We start from the raw sequence: 27,595 nt of genomic DNA, 5'->3' as shown, positions 1-27,595 counted from the left end.
TCTCATCGTTGTTTTAATTGATTTGTAAAGCAGCACAGGGCTCTGCAGTACCAGACATTGGGGTAACACAGAACATTTATTAGACTGGGGCATACAATTTAGATTACAAAGGATAGTGGGTACAAATTCCTGAGCCAATGTTCTGATATTTGGTGTACTCTAGGTGTGTACTAGGGGGTTTATTCTAGTTCATTCTTTCTGACAAAATCCTTCTTAGATGGACAAAACCATGTGCACTGCAGGGGGGCAGATGTAACATGTGCAGAGAGAATTAGATTTGGGTGAGTTATTTTGTTTCTGTGCAGGGAAAATACTGACTGCATGATTTTACACTTCAATATAGATCTCACTTTGAAGAAAAACCCCACCCAAATCTAATTCTCTCTGCACAAGTTACATCTGCCCCACCCGCAGTGCACATGGTTTTGTCCATCTAAGAAGGATTTTGTCAGAAAGAATGGACTAGAATAACCCCCTAGAAGAGGAATGCCTAGGGTTGGCATGCTAAGAGGAGCTCCTAGTCTAGGCGACCTGGCAGCACAGTCTCGGTCCACTTCCAAACAGCCAGCAATAAGCATAATCATCAAGACAAGTCGGCTTCATTTGAAGACTGAACCTGTTTGAGTATGGAAATAATTCTGCCAAACAATGTAAATATGGGCCTTATTCTAGTTCACTCTTAGAGGCAAATTCCTTCTCAGATGGACAAAACCATGTGTACTGCAGGTGGGCAGATGTTACATGTGCAGTTAGATTTATGTGGGGTTTGTACTTCAAACTGGTATCTATATTGCAGTGTAAAAATAAAGCAGTCAGTATTTACCCTGCACAGAAACAAAATAACTCGCCCAAATCTAACTCACTTCACCTGTTACATCTGCCCCCCTGCAGTGCACATGGTTTTGTCCATTAGAGAGGGAATTTGCTTTTTGAAAGTGAACCAGAATCAGGCACATAGTGCAGCACCCAAGTACTGGGCAGTGTCATTTCTATACTGCAACATATAGGGCCTAATTCAGACCTGCTTGCTAGGCTGTATATATCCGCTGCCTAGCGAGCAGGCATCCCCACGCATGCGGCCGCACGGAGCAGAATCATTCGCTCTGCATCAAATGATTTCTCCAGCCTTCACCCATTATCAGATGCCCGATATCCAGCAAACTGGGGATGGGCGCTGACGTCATGTGACATCAGCCGCCTGTCCCGAGGATACAGTGGTACGCCCAGCGTTGCCATGGATGTGCCCACCGTTTTTTGTGGGCACATCCATAAACCGCTGGGAGGTTCCCTGCGTCCGCCCCCTTCCCGGTTACCATTCAGAGGCATTCACTCCCGGGAATTGCACATGCGCAAACCCCCACCATGAGGGGCGAATTCAAACCTGATCGATCAGGTCTATAGTTAATCTAGAACCTCCTCCCATCTTTATATCTATACATATATACTATAATGTCTTCTCTAAATATAGTAGCATCATTGCTGTACAACGTTTTGGGGATGAGCATAAAGCTCTTTGCGTTATTCGATGTTGGCTAGGATATAGTTACCACTAGACTTACATCAAACAAGCCAAGAGGGGAGAAGAGAGTGGACATACAGATGTAGCGCCTCTCAGGTGGTGCAGGCTGACGGAGAGGCGCTCTGTGTCTCACATGCTCGCGGGTCCCAGTCACTCGGCGGCGAGGAGCGGATTCCCTGCCCGTTTATGCTTCAGGGAGACTGACCGGTTTAGGATGGATGTGGGCAGCTGCAGGGGAGCGGTGGCGTGCTCCGTCAGAACAGGGCGCACGGGTGTCTCGTGCGGGCGCCCCCTTCTGACAGATGGCGATAGAATCACCAGGAACGGCTCTGATGAGAGCTGCTCCGTTGTAGAAGTTGCAGCCTTAAGACCTAATGACCCAAAATGTTCTGACTGTGTCAGTAAAACCACAAGCTTTTTCAGGGAAGGCGTGTGACATCATCTCCGGCCCCGATCAGCCTGTTTCTGTTGCACTGGCCGAGCAGGTCCTGGGTTACACACAGACTGTACATGCTGGAAAAATCATTCAGTAGTGAGTGAGTTGCAAATTAATTTGCAGCTAATCGCCGATCTTCGAAATATGCACAGCCTTACTCTGGTATTTAACTCTGGTCGCAGGGCTCCGCAAAATTAGCAGAGAAGCGATCAGGTCTGAATTACCCCATAAGTCCCCAGTACACTACCAGTACTTAGGTATGCAGCTGTGGTGTGTAAACGATGAGAAAGTATGAAACAATCTGCGGCATCGCTCACTATAGCGCAGGAAGGCTAGTTGTATGGGCACACCTGTACAGGAGTGATGTCTGTTATCACCACTATAATTGTATGGCAGTTAGTGAATAAGGGTCGACACTATCTTAGTTTAAATAATCTGCATATTTAAAGCACCTTTTTAATATGAGTCTTCAGCATCACCGCAGAACCACATCATGTTCAGTATATACATGGCTGCAAGTATTGTTACAGATCATCCGTTCAACAGCAGAATCCTTGTGTCCCAAACTGGGTAGAACCCCAAGTCCCATTATCTTACCAGTCACCAATGTTCTTACTCCTCTTTAAACAACAGCGGGAACATGGCAACCTTGCTGTTATCAGTCATACAGCCCACTAATGTGACCGTATGGAACGGCAGGTGATCTGGATTTTAAAAAAGTAATTTAAACTGTTAAATGTTTGGAAGTGAAATTCTTTGTGCGAGAAGGGACGGTTCCCTCTTCCTCAGTCCCTCGTATACCTGTTACTTTTGCTGTTTATTCCTAGCTTTACTTCGTCTGATGTACTGTAAGGTTCTTGTGCTGATTGTCTTCGGCTGCCCAGAGATTGTGCTCAGCATTTATTGAATGTATTTCCCTTTAAAAGACCAATTAATGGATATGCCATTAGCAGAAACTTGGATATAGATATGTTTGTACTCATGCATGATCATTGGGGGGGAATCGAGAACAGCAGAGAATGCAGTAGCTTGAAGTATTGGCTAAATGATCATCCAGGTTTTCCCGGTTTATTATGTCGTAAACGTCAGCAGATATCAGGAGTATTCCAGCAGTAACATCACTAAGGCACTGGTATCTCTTAATCCTCCGTTCCAGTCTCCGACAATCCTGGGAGACCCGTCATGTTCTTTCTAACCTCACTGATTGTCTTGTGGCATCTCCTATGACCTATTGAATTGTGTAGGGAAACAGACTGACCTTATTCAGTCTATAACCTAGATGACCTAGAACATTGACAACAAGGCAAGGTCTGTTAAATGATCAACATAAGACGCAGACTGTAATAGGTTGTTCTTGGCCTCCGCATGGTTTATCTTGATACAGTATTTGAAATGAAATGTGTTTTATTTGCGCCAGCGTTTCTTTATTAAATCCTCATTCATCCCGCTCTTCCTGCCTTGGTTGTAGTCATTGTCCCAGTGATGATGTCACAGCAATACCAGTCCCACCACTGCGATGAGCATGAGGACTCCAGCTAATATACAGATGCTAATGAACACCACGTCGCTGCTGTCCTGCACACGCTCGGTGCTCTCTGATGCTGCGGCCTCTGGGAGGTGAGACTCCCCGGTCTTCTCCATTAACCCGATCAGCTGGGCTGGGTCTGAGCCGGACAGGATGCGCACAGAGGCTTCTTTCCTCTTGGGCTCACACTGCACCTCATATTCATGGACGTCTGTCTGAGCTCCCAGGGAGAAGTCCACATAGAGGACACTGACAATGACCGAGGTGCTGTTCCTTTTCTGCAAGTGGAGCAGAGATCTGTTAGTTACAAAGAAGTAGCTTGGTCTATATACTAAGGAATATACTAAGGATGACTATTAGGACTCTACACCCAACTTATTAAGGGCCAGATGCATTAAGCTTCAAAAGTGATCAAATGGAGAGTGATAAACAACCAACCAATCAGCTCCTGCCTGACATTTTTCAAACACAGTCTGTGACATGGCAGCCAGGAGCTGATTGGCTGGCTGTTTATCACTCTCTATTTTATCACTTTTGAAGCTTCGTGCATCTGGTTACATTGGTTATGTGTACATTACTAATTAACAAACCTACATCAGCATACATCTGTTCCCTTATCTCTAAATATCTACGCCATCATCCTCTGCTCTGCACATCTGTCTCTTAGTTGCCCCTGACATGTACCTTAGTGTAAGGGACCTACCAGATGACTTTGCCTGGTCGTGATTGGTGGGCCCCGGGATCACACATGAGCAGAGTCAAACAATTTCAGGCAAAAGCACAGAACATTTAAGGGCAGATGTATCAAGCTTCAAAACGTGATAAAATGGAGTGATAAACAACCAGCCAATCAGCTTCTTCCTATCATTTTTCAAACCCAGCCTGTAACATGGCACTTAGGAACTGATTGGCTTGCAGTTTATCACTCTCCAATTTATCACATTTTGTAGCTTGATACATCTGGCCCTTAGTGGGGTTTGAGCCAAGTTTGGAGGGCACACCTGCATTTTTTACTACTGGCGCACCCAGAAAATGTCAGGTAACCACCAAGAAATGGCGACTTCCTGTCAGTCAAATAGTGATTGGGTTGCAAATTAATATTCCAGTGTTTTTGTTGCAGTTTGGTGTCGCGCATGCATACTGTGAGCCATACGCACGTGCAGTCATTTGATGCAAAGTCGCACAACAGCGATCAACCCTGAATCGTGCCCTATATAAGCTGCATATTTGATTATTGCTGGTTACCTGTGGACCTATTCCACATGTGTCAAAACGAGCATAGATCTTGTAGTTGCTGCCAGATAGCTGAGCGGCACATGCAGGGGATCCCAGGTAGATGTGACTTTTCTCCAGGTGGGGGACAGACTGACTTGGGATCTGAATGTGGAAGTCGGTGCGGGTGCAGCTGACATTAATGGGCACCACTAAAAGAGAGAAAGTGTTTGGTTATGACCTAAGATGTGATAGGATAAGAATTTAAATGACCTGCTCCTTCCTGAGCATTTCCCATTTACCCTAATTACTCGTCTGAAAAGTTGCAGCACGATGTCAGGTAAACGATGCAACCATCCCTGCTGCCTATACATGGCGGGGCAGCCAGTCTGTGCACAGGAGCCAATACTAGTGAGAATGCAGACTATATCTTCCCTGGGAACTAGTTACATTGCTCTGCAGCTACGGTGTGCCTCACTTTGGCCATTATTCTGGTTCACTCTTACAGGCAAATTCCTTCTCAAATGGACAAAACCATGTGCACTGCAGGTGGGGCAGATGTAACGTGCAGAGAGAATTACATATGGGTGGGGTTTTACTTCAAAGTCAGATCTATACTGCAGTGTAAAAATAAAGCAGTCAGTATTTTCCCTGCACGGAAACAAAATAAACCACCCAAATCTATTTCTTTCTGCACAAGTTACATCTGCCCCCCCCCCCCTCCTGCCGTACACTTGTGCATTTGAGAAGGAATTTGCCTTTGCAAGTGAACCAGAATAATGACCTTTATGCATTGATGAGCTAAGTGTAATTCAGACCAAATAATAGCTGCGCCCAGTGGGGTAAGTTTACGAAGACGTAAGTTCTACTGGGATATGGGTCATAGGGCCAACACTAATAAGGGCGACAGTCAATAGGTTGACCACTTTTGGTCGACAGGCCTTATGTCAACACATGAAACTGTTGATGTACCTTATGTTGACAAGGTCGACACAACAATATGCAGACATGGAAAGGTTCAAAATGGTTGACATGAGTTTTTTTTTGTATTTTTGTTGCCTATGTCGACATACGCCGACATGGACACCGTATAAGTGTACCATGTCCCCTCGCATGGCTCTCTTCACTCGCCATGCTACAGGCATGGTGCCTTGCTACGCTCGGCGCACTATTATAATCTAACTCTATGTACATTTGGATGGAAACGTATGAAAAAAACACCTTTTAAAAAAAAAAAAAGGAAAGCTTACGTGGACCTTATTCATGTCGACCATGTCCATGTTGACCTTTTTATGTTGACCTTTTACATGTCAACTTATTGCCTAATGACATTGTCGACCTAAGGTATGTTTACCTTTTTCATGTATCAACTGATGGCCTGTTGAACAATAGTGGTCGACATATCGACTCAACCTTATTAGTGTCAATCTGCCCACCGTATACCTTTCTACTGGAGATGGGGTGTTGCCCAAAGCAACCAATCAGATTCTATCTATTATCTTCTAGAACAGGGCTGGACAACACCGGCCCTCCAGATGTTGATGAACTACACATCCCAGCATGCCTTGCATCAGTTTCAGCATGGCCACATAGCAAAACTAATGCAAAGCATCCTGGGATGTGTAGTTCACTAACATCTGGCGGGCCGGTGTTGCCCAGCCCTGTTCTAGAAGGTGCTAAATAAATAAGTAGAATCTGATCGGTTGCTATGGGCAACATCCCATCTTAGTAAATGTACCCCCCTGTCCTTAGGCAACAGGTTAATACTTGATTAGTAAAATGCCGACGGGGTTAAAACACAACACCAGCATTATTTTTGCAAGTAACAACATCGACGCTGAGTCCGTAATTCTCCCAGCGAATCGATAAGAGATTACAAGTGCTTCTTATAGCCAGTACATTAGAAAACCATTAAAAGCTTTTCCTATATACAAAAAAAAGTGCATTACGGCAAGAGTGAGAGAAACTGAATCCTCGGGCCAAGAGAGACAGATTGTAAATCACTCTAAATTGCATTTCCTCTGCTTTTCTGCTTCCTTATTTAGGAGCTATCATCTCTTGGAATAATTTAATTGCCCACTGTCTCAGGTCTTGTGTCTGGAATCAGCGGTGGTGAATGGAGAGACACATTCCTCTATTGTATTGTATATAGGGTGACCGTTGCTACAGATAGAGCGTACACAGAGTTTGGTGATCTCCATGTAACTCAGCAAAGATCAATAAGGCCCAAGAATAATGTTTTACTTGTCTCTGAGGTTCTGGAAGACACATTGGGGCCAGTGGGTTTTTATGGGGCAGAGGCATTTCTAATCAAAATGGTGGCATTTACTGTGGTATAGAATGTTGCATCATCTGATGGCAGGGTCTTGGTGGATTGGGGGTGTTCTTCCTCAATGCAAGCTTTGTCATCCACCAATCAGCACGCTGATAGCCATTCACTGTCTGGCTGCAGGCTGGGAAGAAGGTAAAGAATTCAAGGGGTTATTCACATCTATTCGGTCCTCTGTGCGCGTCTGCTCGTGTGCAGGCGCGTTTCTGCGAATGTTCAGTTCACCGGGAGCATGCACCCATGGCGGTGTGAGGGGGGCGGGGGGCTCTGGGCTGCCCCATAACCATATGGGAACGCCCAGCTTTCCATGAGCGTTCCCATGAGAACTCCCAGCGTTCTCATGGTAATGAGGTGGTGAAGCGGGTGCGGGGGGCTGGTAGCTGACATCACCGGATGTCAGCTGCCCGCCCATATCCGTGCCAGTGTGCACGCAAATGTAAGTGACTTAAAGGCACTTTTATATGCGTGCACGCACCACATCTTTTGATCACTGCGATAGGGCGGCTGGTGGGCGTTCATTCGCTGGGAAGGGTTTGGTGGACTCGCAAGGCTGCGAATTCGCACTTTTGCTAATCAATCAGAATAACCCCCTCAGTGGGAACTTCATCTACCCATTTCCAAAGGCTCCTAGAATAGTGGGATCCTGGGCAGCTGGTCAGCCCCATTCACACTGATCCCGTATGCATATGCATGTCATTAGAAATGGACTCCAGGGCTCTGAAAGATGACATCAGCATTTGTGAGCCCAAGAAAGCTCCAATCAGCAGCTTTTTTAAAGTCCCGTGTACCCATTCCTGGGTACGGGACCATTCACACTGACCACATCCCGGATCGATTCCGGAATCTACCCAGGTCAGGATATTCTTTCGAGACCCTTTCACACTGAGCTAAATCCCGGGTAGATGCGCGTTCATGTGCAAAAACCCGGGATATTTTTGCAATTGTGAAAGGGATATAAGATGGACCTGTGTTAGGCACTCATGTATAAAAGATGCAGTAGGCTGCGGAGCAATTTTCTCCACAAAAAGAATTTGATTTTCTCACAGTGACACATTTTCCACTTTTTAGGCTCACATTACATGTAACAATGTCGGGTTGGGATCATTGGGTCAACCACTGAAGGTCGACATGTGTCTAGGTTTTAAGGGTCATTAGGTCAACACAAGTATTAGGCCAACATAGGAAAGGTTGACAGTCAAATGTCTATGCAGTAGACATATGGACATTTGCAGGGCCGTTGTGTAAACGGCTTGGGCGTCTTGCATAGTCACTGTGGTGTTCCCACGGATGGAGGTGGGCAGGGGGCGTTTGCATAGGGATGCCCTGCGTTTCCTGGGCGTACCTGGGCGGGGCGGTTTAAATGGCTCCCTAAGTAGCAATTTTAAGATGCTTGGTGAGTCAACCGGAATCAGGCCCATTATCAGAAAGTGGAAGCATTTAGGAGCAACTCAGCCACGAAGAGGAAGACCACGTAACATCACTGAGTGCGGTCAGCGACTGCTAAGGGGCATAGTGCGTAAAAGTCACCAACGCTCTGCTGATTCCATAGTTAGAGTTCCAAAATTCCACTGGCATCAAAATACATGCAAAACCTGCGTCAGGAGCCTAATGGAATAAGCTGCGTGCAAGCCACACATCACCAAGTCCGATGCCAAGTGTCGGATGGAGTGGTGTAAAGCACGGAGACAGTGGACTGTGGAGCAGTGGAATCGTGTTCTGTGGACTGACCAATCACGCTTCTTTGTTTATCAGTCAGATCAGATAAGCGAATCTAGGTTACCTGCCTGACTGCATGAGGCCAGCTGTGAAGTGTGATGGAAGAATGATGATGGTATGGGGGCTGTTTTTCAGGGTTTTGAAGGGAAATCTTAATGCTTCAGCAGAACAATGGGGGTTATTCTAGTCCATTCTTTCTGACAAAATCCTTCTTAGATGGACAAAACCATGTGCACTGCGGGTGGGGCAGATGTAACTTGTGCAGAGAGAATTAGATTTGGGTGGGGTTTTTCTTCAAAGTGAGATCTATATTGAAGTGTAAAATCATGCAGTCAGTATTTTCCCTAGACAGAAACAAAATAACTCACCCAAATCTAATTCTCTCTGCACAAGTTACATCTGCCCCACCCGCAGTGCACATGGTTTTGTCCATCTAAGAAGGATTTTGTCAGAAAGAATGGACTAGAATAACCCCCAACGTTATTTGTCCAACTTTGTGACAACAGTTTGGGGAAGACCCTTTTCCTTCCAATATGACACAAAGCAAAGACTATAAAGACATGGTTTGATGAGTTCAGCGTGGAACTTCACTGACCCGCACAGAGCCCTGACCTCAACCCCATGAAGCATCTTTGGGATGAACTGGAATGGAGATTGCCAGGCCTTCTCGTCCAACATCAGTGCCTGACCTCATAAATGCTCTACAGAATGAATGGGGACAAACTCACAGAGAAACACCCCAAGGTCTTGTGAAAAGCCTGGAAACTGTTATAGCTACACAAGGGGGACCAACATCATATAAATAAAAAATGACAATACAGTCCCTGTTGGTGTAATGGTCAGGTGTCCAAATACTTTTGTCCATATAGTAGATTTTGTTTTACTGTTTCTCACAAACTAACAGAAGCGCCATCCCACTTGCTTCACCTTTCTAATAATAAAACCCATTATGCTGTAGTACATAAATTAACATAGAACACACTATCACGACACACTCCATTCCGGAGCTAATGGAACGTCCCAGCCTGCAGCTGTCAGCACCGGGCCAATATAATACAGAACTAGAGAAACCCCCCCCCCCCCCCCCCCACCAGTGTTATTTATGAGACAGTCCAACAGATCAGAGTGGCATGAGTGGGAAGTTTGGGGTGAGGTCATTAGAGATTAATACAAATTGGGGCATACCCAGATTTGTCCATTGGGAGTTTGTCAGGTATATTATACATTCCATTTCACTAACAGTTTTCTTTTAGACATTAGAGCTGCTGTAATATACTATAATATATGTTTACATCCTCTAGCATATCGCTGACCCAATCAATATGTTTACAGACCACAACCCCTCCTGAGGCCACCTTACATTTGTCCTGTCAGTTACTATTAACCACACAAGAGTTTGAAACACAAATGTTACTCACTCCCAATATAGAACACCAGGAAGCCACTGCTGGCTGTGTCTCTGTCGGTGACCAGTACCAGCAGTAGATTGTTCTTGCTGGATACCAAGGGTGGTGGTACCTCAAACCCGCACCACTTGCCCAGGAGTTTGTCCCCCGCACTCTGTCCATCATAGACCGCAATGTAGTCATAGTCACACTCCTCCGTCAGACTGTTTCTCTCCTCCAGCTCCACTTCCCGGAAAAACATCTTGATGCGGAACCCTCGGGGTAACTGTACGTTCCACTGGCAGATTATATTATTGGGGTACATTTCCGGATAGCGAGGGCTGGTGATGTTGCCTTTTACAGCTGTGTACACATCCTGACATTCCCCTGGTCAGATAAAGGAAAATAGGTCACTATTGCTTATCAGCACTATTCCATTATTGCCAAACTATTGTTTTCCTGTATTTCCTACAGAAAGATCCATGGTTGCAATACATTATAAGAAATATTCATATTACTGAACTCAATTCTACTTACTATTCAGGGGTGCATTTAGGGCCTAATTCAGACCTGATCACAGGGCACATTTGCGCTCAAAATGGGCAAAACCATGCTGCACTGCATGTGGGGCAGATGTAACAGGTGCAGAGAAAGGTAGCCTGTATGGAAAACAATGATGGGGAGAATCGCTGAGCTGAAAAACGTTTAAGGATTTTACCAGGAGCGGACGACTTTCCATGGCAGGACACTATGGAATGCGGTCCACTCCGCCACTCATCTGCTGATAATACCAGTAGATGAGCAGCCGGGCCAGCGATGATGTGGGAGCGCACATCACACACACTGGACAATTTTCTAGCTGAAAGTAGCTCAAACAAGTAAACTGAGCGGCTTTCAGCTCACAGTCGCCCAGTGTGTTGCTTATTGCTGTTTGTGCATTAAAAAAATGCAACTTGCTGTCCATAAAGTTAAGAACCACATTTATGTTTCACTCTGAGTAGTACCCTTAGTGCGTAGTGAAATAAACAATCTCCATAGGTGGACAGATTTCTAAGCTCTAATTAGGAGTAATTCCTACCCAAGGGCCTCATTCAGCATGTATCGCTAATCAAAGAATTCGAAGTGGCCTGCGAGCAGAAAGCCACCACCCAGACAGAAAAGCCGCCCCTTGCAAAATTGCGAATTCATTGCCAATATTGAGATAGTCGCATATACATTCGCAAAAACTGAACCTGTGAACAGCTGTTTCCATCTGCGCCAATTTAGGGCTTCCACTAAGCTGCTCAAGACCCGGGCTGGAAGTGGTCATCGCTGACGTCTGAGACCCACCTTAAAAAAAGTCTGGGCACGTCTGCGTTTTCACAAACACACCCAGAATATGCCATGCCCGCCCCCCCCTAAACGCCAGCTTCCTGACAGTCACACGCCAACATCTATAGGTGCAGATATTTTTTATATTTGGTCCCAGACATGTGCGATGCAAATGTTGCACAAGTATTAGATAATCGCTCAATTTGTGAATTCTCTGATTGGCCATCCATGTTGAATTAGGCTCCAAGTTTTATTTCTATGGAGTTTTATAATGGCGTCCTGTCCTGGCTGACTCTAGGCTTCACCTATGCTTGTGTCCATACCGGATGAGAAGTACGCCTTGAATCCCCGCCCTCCAATGTTGAAGTCAGATTTGAAGACTACAAGCAGCTCATTGGAAGATGATGTGGTGTCCGGGGGCTTGGTGGTGCCGCAATAATGGTCAACTTGTTCTTCCAGATTATAGCCATCAAAGACTGCAACATAATCAAAGTTACACTCCTGGCTCTCCAGCTGGAAGTCTGTAAAAACCAGTCGGATCTTGGAGTGAGGAGCCGCGCGGATCAGCCAGTGACACTCCGCATTGTTTGGGTAGTTGTCAGGGTAATCTGGGCTGGTAATTACCCCAGAAAGGCCAGTGAGGACGCCTCCGCAGATATCTGTAAGATGTGATGACAGCATGAAGAACCATCAAAAAAAGTAACATATAAATTCATGTACATAAGCTTTAAAAGAAGTACCTAACCTATAACTGAAATACAATACTAAATATCTGTGAAAACAGGAAACCAACTAGTTTCAGTGGAACATACCGTTCAAAATGGCCGCTGTCCTAACTGTGAGGCTGACTCACCTTAAAATTAGTGTAATTAAGTACTTGAGAGACAGAAACGCACAAATTAGGGTTAGCTTCGAGGCTATGCACTAAACAGCTGTGTTGCGGAGATTTAAATTGGCATTAGAGTGTGACTGACTTTGTTAGCTTGTTTTGATCAATGGGCCTGATTCATAGGTGGAAGCTTTTACCACAACTACTGCATCTTTGTAAGTCATCCACTGCTCATGTCGACATTTTGACTGTTGACCTTTCCATTGTCAATCTAATGTTTGTGTCAACCTTTTTCATGTGTCAGGGAGGTATCTTAGATCTGCAAGTGCTTGCAAAACCATTCGATGGTCATCTACCATCAAATGATTTTGCCCCACATTCAAGGCTGGGGGGGGGGTTAGAGGACCCACAAAGCTGCAAATTTTGTAGCTTTGTGGGTCAACCAGAATCACCCTCATATTCCGCAGCGCTTAACAGAATATTTGAACATTCACATCAGTCCCTGCCCCAGTGGAGCTTACAGTCTATATTCCCTACCACATGTACACGCACACACAGACATTCTAGGGTTAATTTTGTGGGGAGCCAATTAACCTACCAGTATATTTTTGAATTGTGAGAGGAAACCGGAGTACCCGGAGGAAACCCACGCAAGCACGGGGAGAATATACAAATGCCGCACAGTTCGGGTTATGGATGGAAACAAACCCATGACCTCAGTTCTGAGAGGCAGTAATGCTTACCACTACACGTCCGTATCTTGCCTCCACATTCTGGACCGTTGCACATTACTGCCCCAAAACACCTGCATCATGCTTTTGAAGCACTGCAAGTGACAGAGGCGTAACTCTGGGAGGCAATGGAGTCATCTGCCGCCAGGCTCCTGCTCCCAAGGGGCACCTCTCCTCCCCTGCCAGTTTAGGGGCCAGATTCTCTAAGCTTCAATAGGGATAAACTGGAGAGTGATAAACAGCCAGCCAATCAGCTCCTACCTGCCATGTCACAGACTGTATTTGAAAAATGTAAGGCAGGAGCTGATTGGCTGGCTGTTTATCACTCTCCATTTTATCACTTTTGAAGCTTAGAGAATCTGGCCCTGAATCAGTTAATTGAAAGCCCTCGATATCGCTTCTGTGGCCGACTCCCCCTCCTAACATCATTTTTGCAAGTTTCACACCCTGTATTAGAACCTACAACTTTTCTAACTGGAGACAGACACCTTAATGATTGAGCTATTTGGGGGCACCAATATTTATCTTGCCTCTGGGCAACTGGGATGACCTTACGCTACTGGCAAGTGACATTATGGACCCAGATCAGCACACAAGCAACACGGGTCCTGCATTCGCACAGATCTTGGAAGCCCCAAATGATTAGCATAACCATCAAAATAAGGTCCACCTCTGCTTTAGCCCCATAGTGTCACAGGTTTGAGTTCCCCTTGTATCAGCGGCTTCGGTTTGTCCGACTGGAGTGATTCATTATTTACAATGATAGTTAAACAGACATTTGAGAAGTATTTCCAAGTACATCATCTAAATAAAACAGGACAGGGCTCGAACTCTGAACTAAACCCATTCCAAGCAGGTAAATAGATGTAAACCAACCTTTGTGTGGAATAGACATGATAAATCAGATAACAGTGGGATTCTATACACAAGACAACAGAAACTATTACAGAATGCAAGGTAACTCTTGTATAAAGCTGATTACAGAGCCATTGCGGTGACAGGCATTGTATCCTGGTTCACTTACAGGATTAGGGTAATGCAGAATGAGACGCCAATGGGTGGAAGTTACACATAGAAACATAGAAACATAGAATTTGACGGCAGATAAGAACCATTTGGCCCATCTAGTCTGACCCTTTTTTTATCCTTCAGGTAATCTCAACCCTTTTTAATCCTTATTTCTTTGTAAGGATATTCATATGCCTATCCCAAGCATGTTTAAATTGTTCTATTGTTAGCCTCTACCACCTCTGATGGGACGCTATTCCACTTATCCACTACCTAACTACCATTATCCAATACCTAACAATGGGGCAGATGTATTAAGCCTTAACAAGAGATAAATGCAAGTGTGATAAGGAGATATAAACATCCAGCCAATCAGCTCCCTGCTGACTTTTTTCAAACACAGGCTGCAACATGTCAGTTAGCAGGTGATTGGCTGGGCGTTTATCTCTCCTTATCACCCTTGAATTGATCTCTTGTTAAAGCTTAATACATCTGCCCCAATAAGTGAGCACACAGCGGGGGTGCATTGAGTTCCAGCCACAGCAGAAATGCTTTTTTCATTGAGGGACAGATGCACTAAGCTTTAGAGATTGCTAAAGTGAACAGAGATAAAGGGCCTGATTCAGAACCTTTTGCTTAGCCCAAGTGATTAGCGGATGACCACGCATGGGCACGGTGCGCAGAGCTCATGTTCCAGCCATCCGACCGAAGGCAGCGAGCAAAGGCTAGCCTTCGCTCGCTGCTCGCATGGTGATTGACACCCTGTGGCATACATCACAACGTCTGACCGACTTGAAGAGGGTGTGGCTTAGTGGCACGGGTGCGTGGCCTAATCCTGCGAGGCCACTCCCCTGTTTCCGCAGCTGTGGGGGCATGGCTAGTGGCTCTCTGAGCTGCTGGCTTTGTCCCCAGCACCTCAGGCTGCAGAATAGACGCACATGCACACAGCGTATATCCACGGGTGACAGGGGGACTTCTAACTGCCCCCCACTGTGGGACACTGCTGGCGCCGGGTGGGTTTGCGCTATACTGATTGGGGCCCATGACGACAGATGCCGACCTTTTGTATTTTGACATCTTGTCACTGTCTTCCTGATTGGCTACCTAGACGCTGTAGACCAGGCTTGTCCAACCTGCGGCCCTCCAGATGTGCTAAAACTACACATCCCAGCATGCCTTGCCACAATTTGGCTATTAGGGAATGCTAGAATGATGGCAATGCATGCTGGGATGTGTAGTTTTAGCACATCTGGAGGGCCGCAGGTTGGACATGCCTGCTGTAGACCTTTCAATCCATACCCATCGGACAATATCCTGTGTAACTTGCATTGTTTAGGGGGGTATGGGTCATTGGGTTGACCCAATTTAGGTCAACAAACATTGGGTTGACCACAGAAGGTCGACAGACCTTATGTTGACACCTGAATTAGGTTGACATGGCTAAAGTCGACATGGTCGGAAGGTTGACACAAGCATTAGGTCACAATGGGTAGGTTAACAGTCAGAAGGTCGATATGAGTTTCTCCCGTTTTTTGTCCCGCATGTCGACATAGTCAACATGGACACTGTCTAAGTGTACTGCATCCCTCACATGGCTTACTACGCTTGCCATGCTTTGGGCACGGTGCCTGCTGCGCTCAGCACACTCTATTCTCCACCATGCCGCAGTGGATGGTAGGGCAGTGAAAAACTCATGTCAACCTTTTGACTGTCGACCTTTACATTGTCGACCTAATAATTAACATCATAACATACAGGTTCCCTAGTTAATTTTATGCCACATTACATTGCCCCTGTTCAAACTGTGCCAAATAAGAGTGCCCTCCAGTTCAAATAATGGCATGTGCCCTTCTTCACAGTATGCCACACTATAGTGCTTCCATTTCATATTGTGCCGCATTAGTACCTAAGTTCTTATTATGTAACAATAAGCACATCAGATAATGACACATTACAGCGCCCTACAGTTCATATTATGCCACAACACAGTGTCATCCAGTTCATATTGTGCCAATTATTGTAACCTCCACAGTAATTGGAGGCCACAGTAATTTTTCACACATTACGCTGCCCCGTTAACATCAAAACATCGACCACACACTCCTCTCACTGATAATGATGTCACAATTCAGACTGGACAGTGGATTAGACCATAGTTACCTCCCCTCCTGCATTCTGCAGGAGACTCCCTGAAATAGCAGCAATCTCCCTCTCTCCCTCATTAGTCTAGCAATCTCCCTCATTTCAACTAGCCCCCATTGCACTGTTACATATTTGGGGGAAAAAAGAAATGAAAGACAAACACATTTACAGTGAATCATCGGCACCATTTCCCAGCACTTTTCCAAGTATAGTATCTCTTACTGACTGCTTTGGGGCTCAGCTACATTTGGATATAAGTAATTTTAAAAGATTCCTCTCAGATGCAACAGTACACACCCACGCTTCTAGGTGCCACGTTCACAATCTCTTTTCACAATCTCTCCATATATGGACTTAGACACACCTTTTGGGTGGAGCATGACACACCCTCTGAATTGGGCGCTGTGTAAAATTCTACTACCAACATCTCCCTGAAACTAGTTTTGAAAAGCAGGTAAGTGTGGATCAGACCCAACTGTTCACAAAGTAAATCTGGGAAATTGGTATGCGACTTTTTAACCTGGGTTCAGGCCCCCCCAAGCCTCTGGCCCCATAGCAATTTTCATCCCTTGCACCCACTGTTGTTACCTCATGGTATTCACTAATACAGCATATACATTTATAAAGGCCTAGATGCCTTGATGAATCTTAGAATAGAAGAACCGCATAGAAAAACCGAGCAGTTGATACACAATGGAGATGTTGGAAAGTTTGGGGCAAGTTTACCTCAGGCAGAGGCCTCACCTTTCCTGTATGTAGCCGAGAATCCTGTGCTGCCCACATGCTTATCTGAATGAAAAATAACGGATAGAACGTGCCAAGATGATGTGAGATTTGGGGGGGAATTTGAGCCGCAGAACGTTCCCAAAAGATTTCCGTCATCCCTGGTCGCCCCATTGTAAATCTTCACATAATCATATTCGCAAGCATCATGGTATTCCAGGCTGAATTCCTGGAAAGTGAGTTGTATGGTGGATCCCTCGGACACGACAATCAGCCAGCTGCACTCGGTGTAAGGCGGATACACCTTGGGGAAGTTCGGGGAGGACAGATGTCCTACCGGGGCAGAGAGCACGCCCCCACACTTAACACCTGTGAAAGGAGAATAATTAGGAGGGTCATTACCAAACCTCTTTTCCCAGTTATTTTCTCTAAACATTCACCGAACCCAAAGTTTGCATTTAATTTAAACATTTTTCACTAAGCAGCCCAATCAGGCCGAACACTTTATGGTTAATCATCAGAGACAAGTCTAACTGAGAACGGTTAGGTCTTATTTGCAATTAAAATTCCTCCATTTTGAATCTACAGATGAGGTGTTGTACTTGAAAGGGTAAATTGAGAGGTTCATCTCAGTTTCATGCCCAGACAGTAGTAAAGTACCTCATGAAATTGCCGCTTACCTTTCCGTGTGTGAACCCCAGTCGTTCTCCATAACACACTTATCATGAAGATAAACTTGCAATGAATATGCTGCATATTGCAGTGCTGGGACTGTAATATATCCACTGCTCTCAGACTCAGGTACAGATAACTCAGAGACGGAGCTGCTGTGGGATAAATAATTCATCTGTTGTCTGAATGGGAACTTGATCTCTTTTTGCTCTCCACCCTCAATGTTCTGATGTGTATTTGATGTCTTTGGATTTATGCTATCATGTTCTCTACCTGCATTAAATCACAGAGACATATGGGGGCACAATCCAGGGCTCTCGCTGATGGTGGCGAAGGACCGGCAGCCATATTGGTCCTATAGCTAGAGTTAATTATTGTGCAGTGGAAAAAGTGCCCAGTGATGCCATGTGCAATGTTTTCTGTCATATATGGACGGTCAAAGTGCAAGAATTTCTACAGGTACTGGGTGTAGCATGCCCAGTGGTACAAATTAGGTGCCCGGCCTTCCACTGCAGGGCCAAAGAAGATTTGGCACCTGGGTCCTAATTCAGCATGAATTGTTAATGTGAGAATTCTCAGTGGACTGCGAGGAGAAAGCTGACACCCAGACAGAGAGAGAACATCATACCTCCCAACTGTCACGATTACAGTGGGACAGTCCCGATTTTTGGGTCCTGTCCCACCCGCGGCAGGCATTGTCCCGCTGCGGGGGGTGACAGTTGGGAGACCCCCAAATCTAATAGAATAGACGCTGTGCGCATGCGCACAGCGTCTATTCTCGTATGAAAATGAGGCTGCGGCTAATTAGCATAAGCCGCGCCCTCCTTTGCATATGCCCCACCCCCTTTTCGGGTCCCTATTTCGTCAACACAGAAGTTGGGAGGTATGGAACATGGCCACCAACGTTGAGGTCACCTCTGTAGAGTAGGTCCCTAACATTCTGTGGTTCACGTCTGGGGGCACTCCAAAACCAGTCCAGACAAAAAAAAAACAGGGCATAACATAAATAAAACATAGTAGTGAAGTGTTACAGGGTGTGATGTGTCATAGCCGTAAATTGTTGCCCAGAGAGCGCAAGTACTTAACTGCTGAACAGGAGTGCTTGGCCATTAAGTGGGCAGTTGAGTCATTAATGTATTATTTATTGAGATTAAAGATTTTGTTGGTCACAGACATAGGCGAATCTAGGGTGTGGTCCGGGGGTGCACTGGACCACCCATTAGCTGAGGGATGGGGCTTTCAAACGAGCCCAACCCCGTGTCTCTAGCCCCCTGGGAACCGGAGATACTGCCAGGCAAAGCTGGAACATTTTCCCTATGGATAACATGGGACCCGCTAATTCCGACCCCCACCCAGTTCAACGACTGGCAGTTCCCCCTTCGGCATCACTGAAGCTCAAGGTTGATCTCAGTCGAACCCAAATCGCTGGGCCTTCAATCTGATAGCAGGCTGGATCCATATGGGTTAATTGGTTCCAGGGATATTGAGGTTAAACCATTTTTTTTTTTTTCATTTCTTAAATGTAATTTCATGACTGTTTATGTTCTTTGAGGGCAGATTTCTCTGGAACCAAACAGCCCAGTTTCACGGGACCAAAATAATTTGAAGCCAACTCAGAAGTTCTTCAATATGATACTGGTCTCATGGAAATGGCTCAGTTGGTTCCGAAGATATAGCTGGTTGGTTAAAGGGGGGTAGGGAGAGGGGAGTGGTTGTATCTCCCCCTCACACCAGAAAATGCAGGGACTAGGCTGGTGTATAAGGGGTCAGTCTGGGAATGTTCCTGCATGATCCTGGGACCATATTCCAGGGTAAATCCCTACATTTTCTGTTGTGACAGGGGTATTATTTCAAACAGCCGTGACCTGCAGTGCTCTGAATATAGCCGGGCAGCCCCCTGCTCTCTGCCCAGCTGTCAGTGACTGTCACCCCTGCAGCTTCCGCTCCAATTCTTCTCGCCGCTTTCACCTTAGCCCGCCCCCCCTTTAATCATGTGGTGCCAGCGCCCGGCGTGCTCCCCCGATGTCACGCACAACGACAGCGCTCACAATATATCAAATGTCCACTCGGCTAGAGGGGACACCAGGAGGGGAGTGGGAGCATGCTCTGCCCTGCACTCTGCGCTGCACTCTGCTCCTCTCCCCATAGAAGCAGCTGCACCGCTCTCCATCTCTCCCTGCAGCAGCAGCGAAGGCTCATATAAAAATTTACAGTAAGTGGCACTTTGGGGGCATTGCTTAAGGGACGCTACAAGTGGCGGTATCTGGGGGCATTACGCATAATGTGTGGCTTAATGTGGAAGGGGCATTACGGTGTGCAGCATCATGTGTAAGGGGGATTATGTGTGCAGCATCATGTGTAAGGGGCATTATGTGTGCAGCATCATGTGCAAGGGGCATTATGTGTGCAGCATCATGTGTAAGGGGCATTATGTGTGCAGAATCTTGTGTAATGGGTATTATGGTGTGCAGCATCATGTGTAATGGGTACTATGGTGTGCGGCATCATGTGTAATGGGTATTATGGTGCCATCAAGCAAGAACCCCCTAGCAATGAGCAGGTAGGTAAGCAGCACTTATGTGGCAAATATGTAATGGGCATTACGGTTTGTTATATAGTATGTAATGGGCATCATGATGTGTGGCACAATGTGTAATGGGCATTATGGTGTGTGGCCTTATGTGTAATTGGCATTATGGCGTGTGGCTTTATGTGTAATGGGTATTACAGAGTTTGCTAAAATGTGCAATGTGCATTACTGTGTATGGTCTCTAAAGTATAATACCACACCCCTTTTTGTGATGCCACGCCTCCTTCCCATGAGGTCACGCCCCCTTTTTGCTCCCCCTACTATTATGTCTAGATCTGGGACCACCCATTACCATAATTCTAGATTCGCCTATGATAAAGGGCTGTACTAAATACCACAGTGGCCCTCGGGCTTCATTGAATTTTTTTATGTGGCCCACACTGTCGTAAAGGTTGAAGACCCCTGTATTAGTACATTCTCATTAGAGCAGTGTGGAGCTTGTTGAACCTAAAAGGGAAAATGCTCTAATCCAGGGGTTCTCAACCCTAATCCTCAGATACCACCAACAGGTCATGTTCTCAGGATGTCTTAGCGAAATCCACTCTACCTAAAGCGCAATTACCAAGTCCCTCAGTGATAACAAGTTCTGGCCAATGCGGTTGAGAGGGAGGACCAATCAGAAGCTTCACTCATAGAGACAGTGGCATCTGGTTGGCCAACCCGATCACACAAATCATCTGCAGGCAGATCAGAAGTGAGTAATGCATTGGGATTTCCGGATTTGGCTATAATGAAGCATTAAGGTATAGCAGCCCTGGGTATACCTACTGGTTGTACCTTATAGCTACAAACTACAGTAATAAAAGGGAGAATGTATCATTATTTTACCACTAGATGGCAGTCTCTCACCTGTATGAGCATTTGATATGCATGGTCATCGTGTACTCTCCCCTCTTTCCGGGCCTGAGCTACCAGACTACAGAACCAGACACAGGGAACCCAGTACTTATTATAGGAGGACTGGAGATTCTCAAACTTCTTCCTCTCATAGAGAGTCATAAACCCTGCCGGAACAGATACATGACACATATATATATATGTAACTGGAACCCCATACACCATCCTGTCCCCGTGTTCTAAGTCACTTCCATCTGTGTCACCCTGCGGTGGGAGGAACAGACCATATGTCACATAGCCCCCTCCTGCCTGTGTCACCCTGTGGTGGGAGGAACAGACCCTATGTCACACTTGCCATAGGAGCATATACACAATTACACTATGGTCTTCCTGTAGAAGTCCACCTTATGGTTCCACTATAAAGCAGAAGATGGGTCACTCACCAGCCTCCACCACATGATCTATAGTTGGAAACCTTTTGAAGGCCGCGGTGCTGACAGACCTGAGGATGAGCAGCCCTGAGAGGCTGCAATAACGCATGAGTGTGCGCCGGTACATCCTCCCCCGCTCATCCGATCCATGCACGGTGGCAGAGATGGCACACATGACCCTGTCAGGAAAGGGCATGCAGGTACTGGTTCCACCACCGGTTCACCACCAGGGTTACGTAGAAACCTGCAAGGTAGGAGAAGGCAGTGGGTCTGAGGGTGGATACAGGACCAGTGGGGGGGCAAAGGAGATACAATGGGACAGACATAGACCATCCCGCCAGAAGGCAGCCTACAGATTCACCAACCACCAGTGGCACCATGTGCCCGAGGGGAATTCTAGTGAATGGAGGAGAGACTGATCGTTGGTTAGGGCATTTTATTTTGGTGTTGAGCACAGTGGGGACAGAAGAGGAGGCGTGAGTAGGGTCAGGCAGGTCTGCAATAAGTCAGGTCAGAGGGGGGGGGGCGGCGGTGGGTAAGTCAGGGAGGGTAGCAGTGACTGGGATTAGGAGCTCAAGTATTACCCCTTTTCCACTTGCAAAAATATCCCGGGTTTTTGCACGTGAACGCGCATCATCCCGGGATTTAGTGCAGTGTGAAAGGGTCTTCCCGTGTTCAGCATTCCGGGATCTCTACCCAGGTCCTGACCTGGGTAGGACCCGGAATCGACACGGGATGCCGTCAGTGTGAATGGTCCCGATCGGCTACACGGGACTTTACGCTACCGCTATCGGGGAAGCCGCTTCCAGCAAGAAGCTGCCGACCTGCTGCAGGCTCCCCCGAGCACCCGCAGCCCTGCCCCGCGTACCCGCTGCACCCCAGCCAGGAGGCCAGGAGCAGGTTCCCCGGGGACTACTCGCTGGAGCCGCTCGCCTACCACCCCTACCCGGCGGATGGCTCACAGAAGGCGGCCTCCGCCTCTTCCTCCCCCGGGGGGGGACGAGAGCAAAACTTCCCCGAGATCGCACAGAAGTGACGGGAGAGTTCTCCCCCCACTCCCACTACAGCGACTCGGACGATGCCAGCATAGGGGAAGTGCGTCCAGGGCACAGGCAGAGTGCAGCCCCCCGATGTCTATTGGATCCACTTGCACTCCCGGGTCATACCCGGGAATGTGTGAATGGGGCTGTCCCGGGTCGATCCTGGGTCTGAATGCAATGTGAAAGGATACATTCCCGGGTAGTGTCCCGGGAAGCATCCTGGAACACATTCCCGGGTATAACCCGGGACTGCAAGTGGAAAAGGGGTATAAGTGTGTTTGGGTAATATTAGAAAAGTCAGCAGTAGGTGGGGTGTCAGGGAATTTCGGCAGGGGGTCAGAGATAATGGCGGTGGGTGAAATCAGGGAGGGCAACAGTGGGTCGATGGGGTCAGGTTTAATGGCAGTGGGTTGATGGCATACTTGCCTACTTCTGAAAAGCAAAATGAGGGAGATTTTAGATGCTAGCAAAATGCATCGAGCGCAGCGTCGCGCAACATTGACGGGGTGTGTCATGTTTCAACCAAAGGGCGTGTCTAGTGACAAATAATGGGGGCGTATCTATTTCCACCCAGGGGCGTGTCCTGCAGTGGCTGGTGCCAATGCCAATTACAAACGACTCTATATGACACAAACCATAATGCCACTTAGACGTTAAGTCCCAATACTGCTAATCTGTATATATATATATATATATATATATATATATATATATTCTATAGAGATAGACAAAACGGGCGCTTCATAGTGCAGATATCTTTAAAAGATTTGAATTTATTTTGAACACGTAGATGAATAAAATAACGTTACCAAAGGTGGCGGCTCCAAATTGCTGCAATGTAAAAGCATGTATACACAGACTTCTCGGCGTCTGGTACAGGGAGAGGTTACACTCCTCCGGACTCTCGCTGGTCTGATCGACGCTGAGCCACGCCCCTACGTGTTTCGTCACGATGACTTCGTCAGAGGGCTGGCCCAGCGTCGGTCAGACTCCTCTATATACCTGGGTGGCTTCTTTCAGCCAATCCATGACACACAATTATTAACTGCTTCGAACCTGTGTCCGTCATTGCTCATACAATCCACCAAATCTCCTGGTGTGTACCTCACGAGATTTTCATATACACAGAATATGTTCTAAAATGGAAAAAGTAGTAGAATATAAAAGTAGAAAACTAAAAAAGTAGAAAAAATAAAACCACAGAGCAATTTTCTACTTTTATACTCGAGGTTTTGATAATTTTCTCTGTCCAAATGTTTTGTACTTGCATATTGTGCACATGTATCTAATCCTAACGGGATAGTGCTGTCTTTTTTGATGTATTAATTTTTATGTTATATTTTATGTATAGATTTAATCTATCATTGTTGTACAAAAGATGTGTACTTTTTAATATTTAGATGTTTTATTATGAAACGGTACCATTTTAGAAATTAATGTTGCCATTTTAGAACATATTCTGTGTATATGAAAATCTCGTGAGGTACACACCAGGAGATTTGGTGGATTGTATGAGCAATGACGGACACAGGTTCGAAGCAGTTAATAATTGTGTGTCATGGATTGGCTGAAAGAAGCCACCCAGGTATATAGAGGAGTCTGACCGACGCTGGGCCAGCCCTCTGACGAAGTCATCGTGACGAAACGCGTAGGGGCGTGGCTCAGCGTCGATCAGACCAGCGAGAGTCCGGAGGAGTGTAACCTCTCCCTGTACCAGACGCCGAGAAGTCTGTGTATACATGCTTTTACATTGCAGCAATTTGGAGCCGCCACCTTTGGTAACGTTATTTTATTCATCTACGTGTTCAAAATAAATTCAAATCTTTTAAAGATATCTGCACTATGAAGCGCCCGTTTTGTCTATCTCTATAGAATTTGCTTACCTGCTGGATTCAGGTGCCCTGAAGGGCTTAAACGGAGCAGCCGGGTTTCTATCACCTGAGTGCAATTACTCTACCGTGGAAGAAGCGGCTTGGTTTTCCTGGGACTGATAGTTCCACAGAAGTACTTTTTACAATTCCCTCATATAAGACTTTGCGCACAATCTTTTTCCGTTTGTTTTATATATATATATATATATATATATATATATATATATATATATATATATACACATACTTGCCTACCTTTGAAAACCTTTTTCAGGGAGTTTTTAGCTGGTAGTAGAAAGTACTGCAGTGCTGAGAGGGTGTGACATGCTCCACCCTAAGGGTGTGTCTAACACCACCTATGGGCGTACCTATAGTTACTAAGGGGTGTGTCCTGCAGTGGCAGGTTAAAACTTTGGAACACTCTAGGCCTGATTCAGAGGTAGACGGTGCTCTAGCTCCTGGTGCTGGAATCACAGGATTCCTACTTTCTGTGCCACTACATGCTGAAAACCCACCCAGTGGTTCTAGGCAGTCTACCAGAAGTGCCCCATAACGTCCACCTTTGGCAGGTGCAGCAGTGTCTCAGTGGCAACATGGGGTCAGGGGAGGGGAAGCATGTGTTTAATACCACCAGGAGAGAGGAGGGGGACAGTGAGACAGGGCTGGGGAGAGAACCAGACAGATGATTGGGAGAGAGAGAGGATGGTAAGACAGTGACAGAGTAGGGGAGAGACAGGAGAGAGAGAGAGATGCCACTTTCCTGGCTCCAAGTAGGCAAACCTGTCTTACATACATATATGCATACATTTCCCTTATATACATTCCTAACACTAACCCCACTCCCCCACGTACATCCCTTAAATATCTTTAAATCATGAGGCACACAATATGAACCTACTTTTTGGGCTGAATGGGAATGGGAGGATGGAGCCAGGTTTAGCATTTCTATTGCAGGCACATTCCCTCTCCTGTGAGGTCTCTCTGGGCTCTCTTCTTGAGACCTCCGTCTGCTGCACGGCCAGATTGATGAGAGGATGGTGGGGATAGCAGCCAATAGCTGCTTTAAGTTGACTGGCCTGTGGGGGCAGACGTCACCCTGCCCCCTGCTCAGCCCACTACTGCTTGCCACAGGCACTGAAGAGCAGGTAGCCTCTGATAATCTATACACAGCAGGGAGTCGGGACGCTGGCAGGCATTGTTAGTGCAGCAGCAGCTGATAGCAGTGCACCCCGGCAGCAGTGACTTCACATGTGGTCACATGTACTGAGCAGGCCCCGCCCCTCGGCACTTCCAGAACTCGCGCATGCGCAATCAGTATTTTTGCGCCGTTACTGATTACCTTCAAAAACCGGGAGGGATACCAAGGTTTGCAGGGCAGCGGGAGGGTCCAGTAAGACCCGGGAGCCTCCCGCTGAATCCGGGAGGGTAGGCAAGTCTGGGTAACACAGAGACTGCGTTTACCTCAGATGATAACTGTACGAAAGGCAGACATTTATGTGCTTCCTCATCAGAAGGAGAGAAGAAGTCGCTTTCCCTGCCTAATATTATTTGATGGAGAAATAGTGACTGTAAAAAGCAATATGGTGTAAAGACTTTATACAGCTGGCGTCATGCTACTGTGACTTACACGCTTAGGCAAAGGATATGAAGAAAAGTGGATAGAGGATATATACAGTGTTGTTACAGTGTTGTTACATTGTGATTAAGCCAGCAATTCTTACCTGATTCACTTTCACTTGTTGATTACAAATACAGTAAGCCCATTACCAGGATACTCAGTGCGGGACTCCAATCTACAAAGCAAAAATCGATGCTTTGGTTATAGTGACTACCTAATACATAGAGAGACTAAGTAATAGTTTATAGCTGCAGCAGGTATATTATTGCGCAATAATAAAGTAGTATTTTAGCATATAATAGTGATAATATTGTCCTTTTGATGTCATGTACAAATGGTAACAGTATATCTATGTTGAATATCTATCTATAAATTGTCTTATAGTTCTGTGTTTTGTGTCCGTCATAATTGTAACTATCTTTGTTACTGCATTAATGTAATGTTTATTGCATATACCTGTTAATGTTTTAACTTGTAAAATAAAATAACTGATATATAAAAGAAAGAAACATTGCCATGGACATTCTTACAGTTAATACACTTACCTGCTAAAAGAAAGGAAAAGGGAATTAATTCATATACTTTCCGGTGCATCACACATACATTTTCCACCCGTCATGTGCTGCAGCCATGGGTAGAATAGACTGGGTGCTTTTTAGCCTTGGGGCAAGAAACCACTTCCGAAAGACGTTATATGGTAGCGGCCCCTCACTGTAGGACACCAGTAGCCATCACGTTACCTCAAAGACCACTGGTTATTGACCATGGCATCGAGAAGATGGCACAGTGGCTGGCAGACACCTTCTTACCGCAAGACAAGACTTTTCAGGCCCGGAGGCATGTTCTGTCAAGGAGCCCACATGATACACAAACCTGGCGGAACAGTCCACAGACTGGCTTGGAAAGTGGACCAGAGCCACCAGAGCCTCATAATGATACCGGATTATAAAACCTTAGCTCTTTAGTGGCTAGCGATAATGCATGTGGTAGCCAGGCTTTGAAGACCGACCATCTGCACTCTTTGTATAATTTCCTGGGGATATCCCATGCAAGAAAACTCAGGCCAAAAAGTTACACATCTACTAAACACAGAAAAAATAATCCAAGCAGTTCTTATAGATTAGTGTTCATTCTAGCACCGGCCATCTTTGAAAACCCATGCAGTTCCTCTTCCCTGCCTGAGGTGTCGCTGTCTGCTGTAGTGCTTCTAGCACAGTGTGGTCTGTATATCAGCACTGATATGCAAACCAGACCTGTGCTAGAAACCCCACAGCAGACAGCGACACCCCAGGCAGGGAACAGGAACTGCATGGGTTTTTAAAGATGGCGGGGGCTATAGAAACACAAACTTGTCCTAGGGATCTAGTGTTCTTCATAAGGAATTAGCAGGGAGAGGGAGAGAAACAGAATGTGTATATTTGGGGGCAGAGACAGGGGCAAAGCTGAGCAGAGACGCGGGCAAAGCAGAGCAAGCTGAGAAATGAGAGCAGAGACGCGGGCAAAAAAAGCAGATGGGGAAAGGGGAGCAGAGACGGGGGGAAAACTGAGCAGATGGGGAAAGGGGAGCAGAGATGGGGGAGGCAAAAAAAGCAGACGGGGAAAGGGGAGCAGAGACGGGGGGCAAAAAAAAGCAGATGGGGAAAGGGGAGCAGAGACGGGGGAAAAACTGA

General features: G+C 46.3%; 1 protein-coding gene across 1 annotated transcript; it reads right to left on the bottom strand.

Annotated features, from left to right (window-relative positions):
- Positions 1–2,371: 2,371 nt before the first annotated feature.
- CDCP2 (CUB domain containing protein 2) lies at positions 2,372–26,691 on the bottom strand. The gene is made up of 9 exons (XM_083158231.1): positions 26,666–26,691; positions 26,471–26,473; positions 21,409–21,575; positions 17,653–17,811; positions 16,888–17,235; positions 11,757–12,092; positions 10,156–10,509; positions 4,726–4,904; positions 2,372–3,758 (listed from the first exon to the last, which is right to left on the bottom strand). Exons 1-9 carry the CDS (start codon positions 26,689–26,691, stop codon positions 3,444–3,446), a joined length of 1,887 nt encoding a protein of 628 aa, XP_083014357.1. The 3' UTR covers positions 2,372–3,443.
- Positions 26,692–27,595: the final 904 nt, after the last annotated feature.

The sequence above is a fragment of the Crinia signifera genome, chromosome 8 (assembly GCF_055691185.1).
Source record: "Crinia signifera chromosome 8, ASM5569118v1, whole genome shotgun sequence".
In the NCBI taxonomy this organism is placed as follows: domain Eukaryota; kingdom Metazoa; phylum Chordata; class Amphibia; order Anura; family Myobatrachidae; genus Crinia; species Crinia signifera.
This window is presented reverse-complemented; position numbering and strand designations above follow the sequence as displayed.

Excerpts from the sequence above, each read along its gene's own strand:
- CDCP2 (XM_083158231.1), bottom strand. The coding sequence starts at position 26,691 with ATGGTCAATAACCAGTGGTCTTTGAG. Across the intron at positions 10,510-11,756 it reads CAAGGCGTACTTCTCATCCG|GGGAATGTCAGGATGTGTAC; the intron begins GTATGGACACAA and ends TTATCTGACCAG. Across the intron at positions 4,905-10,155 it reads CCTGGTGTTCTATATTGGGA|TGGTGCCCATTAATGTCAGC; the intron begins GTGAGTAACATT and ends TCTCTCTTTTAG.